Source organism: Seriola dumerili, unplaced genomic scaffold, assembly GCF_002260705.1.
Source record: "Seriola dumerili isolate Sdu_G_001 unplaced genomic scaffold, Sdu_1.0 BDQW01000025.1, whole genome shotgun sequence".
NCBI lineage: Eukaryota > Metazoa > Chordata > Actinopteri > Carangiformes > Carangidae > Seriola > Seriola dumerili.
This window is the reverse complement of record NW_019174280.1, coordinates 16,566,203-16,572,403: the sequence shown is the minus strand read 5'-3', so window position 1 is coordinate 16,572,403 and position 6,201 is coordinate 16,566,203. Positions and strand designations below refer to the sequence as shown.

The 6,201-nt window shown below is 40.3% G+C and overlaps 1 protein-coding gene across 3 annotated transcripts; it reads left to right on the top strand.

Moving 5' to 3' along the window:
* Window positions 1-370: 370 nt before the first annotated feature.
* Window positions 371-5,640, top strand: aida (axin interactor, dorsalization associated). Of its 3 annotated transcripts, none has more exons than XM_022764226.1 (11): window positions 371-735; window positions 1,501-1,567; window positions 1,686-1,739; window positions 2,154-2,208; window positions 2,310-2,373; window positions 3,089-3,192; window positions 3,369-3,377; window positions 4,349-4,471; window positions 4,777-4,899; window positions 5,199-5,310; window positions 5,409-5,640. In XM_022764226.1, exons 1-11 carry the CDS (start codon window positions 629-631, stop codon window positions 5,506-5,508), a joined length of 918 nt encoding a protein of 305 aa, XP_022619947.1. In that variant the 5' UTR covers window positions 371-628; the 3' UTR covers window positions 5,509-5,640. The 3 variants fall into 3 exon arrangements, with proteins under 3 accessions (XP_022619947.1, XP_022619939.1, XP_022619955.1); XM_022764218.1 differs by having other exon boundaries at window positions 374-735; window positions 5,193-5,310; XM_022764234.1 differs by lacking the exon at window positions 3,369-3,377 and having other exon boundaries at window positions 375-735; window positions 5,193-5,310.
* The last annotated feature ends 561 nt before the right edge of the window (window positions 5,641-6,201 follow it).

Here is a 6,201-nt window from a genome sequence, read left to right as displayed (position 1 = left end):
GTTTATATCATTTATTGCTAAAGAAAAAAGTAAGGATTTTAACAAGTTATTTTAACAACAATAAAAAATTACAATTTCATTTGACAGTGCTCCTTGAATGTTCTGTTAACACATTATTTTCATCAATAATATCTGCAGACAATTGAGCACACATGAAAAAGAGGACTGCATATCCTTAATAATTATTCTATATTCAGTATCAGTCAACTGATTAGTTGTTTAGATTTATTGATTAATATAGGGCTCCAACTAAAACTAAAAACTAAAACTTTTGTATTTAGTGAAAAAAAATCATATTGGATCTTTAAATCAAAAAACACTTTTGTAGTAGGCTACAGACCCCTGAATGCAGCCATGCCACAGACATCCTATTGCTGGTGAATCGGGCGACCCCGCTTCCCAAAACGCGCGCACCCCGAGCTCCAGGCGGGACTTCCTTTCTCTTGCGGATGCAATATCAGGGTGAGCAGGCAGAAAGGGCTTGGTCGGGGTGTCACCGGTCTATCTCTGTGCGCCTCTGGACAGCAGATAACCTGGATGACGACGCTGCAGTTTCTGAAGCCCCGTAGATGAATCTCCTCCTCGGCTATGCTGCCCTGAGAGCGCCGCGAGTACCCGCCCCGCCAAAATGTCTGATGTCAACAAGACTATTCAGAAATGGCACGCCAGTTTTAAGAAAGGCACAGACTTTGACTCGTGGGGACAATTAGTGGAGGCTATAGATGAGTACCAAATGTAAGTTGCATTCAACATGTGTATTCTAGCTCTCCACACAGCTGGTTTATCCTGAGCACATGCTTCTTTTGCGCTCCTCTTTTTTTTTCTCTTCTAATGAATCTGTCCTTCAGTCTGCAGGGAGGTAACAGCAATGTAGAGGAGACAGTGTGTGCATTGTGGTGCTTCCCAAGAAGTTAGCCTCTGGGCTGTCAGTCAGCGCTCAGAGCAGTAAATAAACCCTACCCATCCATGACGTGATGTGGCAGTTGTTGCGGACGGAGCAGAGCCGCTGTGTGCATGTAGCATCCCAGCTTCATTCAGTCGCCAGTCTGAGTTGAGGGAGAGTCCTTCCATGAGCCTGTCATGGAAAACCATCCCGGGCTGCTGCGTGCAGTAGGTTTCATTATGTGTCATGCAGCGCAGAATCGGGCCAACATCCCTCAAGAGTATTGAGAAATAGTCAGCCACACCCTCTTATTGTTATGGGTGGGTTTCATCTGTTTAGTGAGGAATGTTTCCTGCTCTCAGACAAGTCTTTTTTTTTCTTTTTCTTTTTTCTACAATTAATTCAAAATGTCATCTGATTTGTCAGCTAATTAATGTTTTATTTAAAATGGTACTAAGAACACAATATCTAGGTCCTCACACCTAAACTGCTTGACCGCAAGGGGGCGCAGGGATACATCTTGCAGTCACCTTACTCTAATTTTACATTACTCTAATTCAGTTTTACATTATACAGCATGCATGCACTTCTAACTATGTTCTTATGGCTTATTTCAGTCTCGCAAGACAACTGCAAAAAGAGGTCCAGTCAACAAATTCGTCAGACTTCACAGAGGAGCAGAAGGTAATAATTACACCCCTTACACCTCCATGGAAAAAGAGGTCAGGTACTTTGCTTAAATTAACAAGTGCTTTTTCTCGTCCTGTCTTCTTCCTTATCTTTTTTTTGTTTGTTTTTTAAGAAAACTTTAGGGAGGATTGCAACATGCCTGGAAATGAGAAGTGCCAGTTTGCAGGTTTGTGTCATTCTATCTGAGCTTGTATCAGAGCCACATCCACAATTTGAGAAATACTGAGGTCAGGAGTCCAAACTCCAAAAAAGAAAAAAACTAAATCATTTTAATTTATTGAATTTGTATTTATTGTTATCAGAAGCAGTCCATTTTGAATACACTGAGTGAAAGACATACCAGAATGTGCTTCAAAAACATCAGGTGTAATTTGTGTATAATTCAGGCTGTTAAAGACCTCAGTGTCATCACTGCTAGCTACAGTGTGGGCATACACTGTTATTGATGGCTCCCAATGTCATTTATTATTCAGAGTATGATTCATGTTTAACAGTTACCTTCTCTCTCAAAGCACAAGTACTTCTTAAGTCTCTTAACGATGTACGTTGTTAAACGTGTCCTCTGTCTTCTGTTCTGCAGTGCACACAGTCAAAGGAGGAATTCAAGTTAGAAGACCTGAAGAAACTGGAAACCAGTAAGGGCATGACTGGGAATTTAGAGTCCCCTTGTTAATATAATAATCCCTGGGTCTTCTGACGGTTTCTCTTACACTTGACTTTCTCCATTTGTCAACAGTTATTAAAAATATACTGACCTATAACAAAGAGTTTCCTTTTGATGTCCAGCCTGTGCCCTTAAGGTAAATATCCATCACCTTTTTGATATTTATATGTTTTACAGTATATTTCCCTTTGCACTTACACCTGAGTAGAACCTGTAGGGCTGTAACTAACAATTATTTTCATGATTGCTTAATGTCTTTATTGTTTTGTCCTTTTTTTGATTAATCAATTTATTGTTTAGACTATAAAACTATTAGAAAAGTGTGTAAAATGTCCATCACAAGAAGTGCACCCAGAGCCAAAGGTCTCATCTCATCACATTCTTTATTGTGTTCTACCAACAGTCTCAACCACAGTCTATTAGCTCTACTTCTATGCTCCTATATTCTAAATCTGCGGCTCACCATCAGAGTTCAGAACAAGAGTCAGAAAATTAATTTTATTGCTTGAACGATGATTAACAGAATAGTAAAACATAAAGAAAACTATCTGTACTACTCAAAATTATATTTACTTTTTTCCTTTTTTTTTTTTCTTGTTTGTCTTGTGTAACTGGATTATTTTACCCCTTTGGGCCATTAAGGTCGATTCAAATAATATGACATATTATTATTAGTTAGACAAAAGTCACTCTGGTCGGTGCAAATAGACAACAGTTTTGTTTCTAATGGTCACAAGCTAAAAAGTTTGTGAACCTCTGTTCTACGTCCCTCTCTCTGCTGCCACCATGTGCTGATTTTCTCACAGGAATATTAGATCAAAGTGCTTAAACTTTGTGTCTCTCTCTGTCAGGAAAATCCTTGCTCCAGGAGAAGAGGAGAACCTTGAGCTGGAGGAGGAGGAGGATGCAGCAGCAGGAGCAGGTTCCACAGAGGCTTTCCCCCCGCGAGCCCCCGGTACTGTCGCTTCGCCAGTAACGGCTTACCAAACACATCCGCTGTTTGGGATATTTGCCTGCTTGTGTCATTTTGTCCTGTTTTTGAGGGCTGTTTGACTGTGTGTCTTTTTGTTCCTTCTGTCGGTGCTGTGCATGGCTTCATCGCTCATTCCTGCCTGCCTGCTTCACTTGCAGCTTCGCAAGGTACTGTATGGCTTTACCCAGGAACGGCATCTGAATTTGCTCTTTACTACGTGACAGACACGATTATTATAACAGCCTGTTGGTGGAAACACACAGTTTGTTGCTGAATTGACAAAAATGTGATTGATTGCATATAAATTTAAAAATCACATGCTTCTTTTTGACTGTATAGTTAAGGTATGTAGATTTAGATCCCTCTGTTAGGCTTTGATTATTTTCATCAAAGAGTTTTCCGTCCATATTCTAAGTTATCTCTGTATCTGCCACTGTGCTGGAGAGTAAAAGTTTTTTTGGGTTTTTTAGTTAAACAGCTATTTCTATAGTTATACCTACACTCAAACAGCTGTTTTCAAGATCACTAATGAACGTTCAAGCTCAAACTATTATTCTGTTAGTGTTCAACCACCACAGCTTCATTGAGGTTTTGATGCTGCGCCAGTCCCTCAAAGGAGCATGGGTGCTGTACTTTTATCTCAAATACCGAGATACCAATTTAAATTAAAGCTGCTCTGATCGATATTTTTCTATTAACAACAGATCAAATAACTACATGTTATGTAAACAGTAGTTGCTCATAGTGACGGACACACACACCCCTCAGCTCCGCCGAGTGTGTTATCATCTTTCAGCTCATTGTTTTGGTTTCACAGCCCAGAACTGTGCTGTCCCGGTTCACTCTCACTGCTCTCGTCAGAGTCGTTCCCTCAAGGTTGACGACTAATATGCTTTAAGAACTGAAAGCTAGTGGAGCAGATGCTAACCAGGGAGTGTAGTGGGAGTTGAGCTCTTTAAAAATGGATTAATTTTTAATATTTAAATGGTAACTTAACACTAAAGCCTGTCATCAAACGATTAAAAGCATGCAGCTAAAAACATCGTCTATTGGTTATTGGTTGCTGTTTGGTCCCAGGTGATGTCATCATCTGTTGTTATGGTAACTGTTTAACGCCTGTAACCTTTGTCCTTTTCAGGTACCTTGTTGCCACGGTTACCCTCCGAGCCAGGGATGACACTACTTACAATAAAGATTGAAAAAATTGGCTTGAAGGACGCCGGGCAGTGCATCGATCCTTACATGACCATTAGTGTCAAAGGTATTGATCCCATAGTGACCCGACATGTGAAATATGTGACGCCTGTAAGCAGCTTGAGTCTGGTGAAGTGGTGAGGACCTCCACAGCTGCTGGTCTCAGATTACAGCCGCACCCTTGGCCTCTGCTGTGGTGCTTCCTCTTCTCTCTCACTCTCTCTCTCTCTTTTAAAGAAAGTGGACTTCAGAGTTGTGGACTGTCCGTGTTTCTGTGAAATCTTAAAAATATTGCAAAAAGAAACAAACCTCTTCACAAAGCTTCTTACAGCTGTGTAACATGCCTTTCATGCTCTGTCGCTGTCTCTGCAGATTTAAATGGTGTAGACTTGAACCCAGTGCAGGACACCCCTGTGGCCACCAGGAAGGAGGACACCTACATCCATTTCAGTGTGGACGTAGAGATCCAGAGACATGTGGAGAAATTACCAAAAGGTAATTCCCTATATTCCCGATTCCATAATCTAGTTTTAAGAGTTTTTGTTATTTTAGTTTACATTGTGCTCAAATGGTGCATATCCTACAAAAAAGTTGATTCATCAAATAACTACAAACTGACTAACACAGAGAGAACCAATGGCCAGATAGTGAGGCTGCCAAGTAGAGTGTGCAACAGGTGGTTTTGTTCTGAAATCGAGAACAGGCCTGAAAATGAATAAATCGTATGTCAATCATTCGATATTGTCCTGTAATATTCACAGTTTAACTAATGCTGTAACTTTTTCCAGGAGCAGCTATCTTCTTTGAATTCAAGCACTACAAACCCAAAAAGAGGTTTACCAGCACAAAATGTTTTGCCTTCATGGAAATGGACGAGATCAAACCCGGACCCATCGTAATTGAACTGTGAGTCACTGGTGGTATTCTTCTCTCTTTTTTTTTTTTTTGAGTCTTTCATGTCTAGTGGATCATGAAGCGCGTAATTGTACCTTCTTGAATTTCAGGTACAAGAAACCCACAGACTTCAAGAGGAAGAAACTGCAGCTTCTGACAAAGAAACCACTTTATCTCCATCTTCACCAGACATTACACAAGGACAGCTAAGTCAGAGCACGCCTTGAACTTTGCACCTCCTCTTCCAGTCTCACTTACATCCACATCCAGCAAAATGTGGTGTTCCACCTCATCACATCCAGCAATACTAAATCAAGGCCTTTGCCACCCCCACCCCCCCAGTTTTCCAGAGTATATGAAAAAAAAAAAAAAAAAGGGAACTGAGCCAAACATTAGTCACATACCGCCACTTTAGTTTTTCATTTTTATATTCATTGATTTTGTTGTGAAATACATATCCCATCTGCTGCAGGAAACCCTCCTCCAAAAATAATGGTGTTTTGACTAGCTGGAGATCCAGGGTTTTCATATTACAGCAGTGGTATAAAACTGTTAAACCACCTCATCTCGAGTCTTCCTTCTGGCACTGATGTAGGGAAATGGGACACAATGTGAGTTTCTACAGGTGCTTAATTTGAGTTCAATACTTCATAGAGTTGTTGGACATTGAACCTTGGACTGAACTTAGAATTCAGATAAACATTAAAAGCAACAATAGTTGCCAGAAAATGTGGACTTGTCTGGGGAAGTCAATTCAGAGTTTGTGAAGCCATTCCCTGATTTAAATAACATTCAAACAGTGTCACAGTTTGTTTACTTCATCAAGACACCAAAAGTGCATTCTTGAATTCTACGATATTCCAGGATGGTTTATGGAGTCTCGAGTGTGCTAAAATTATATCC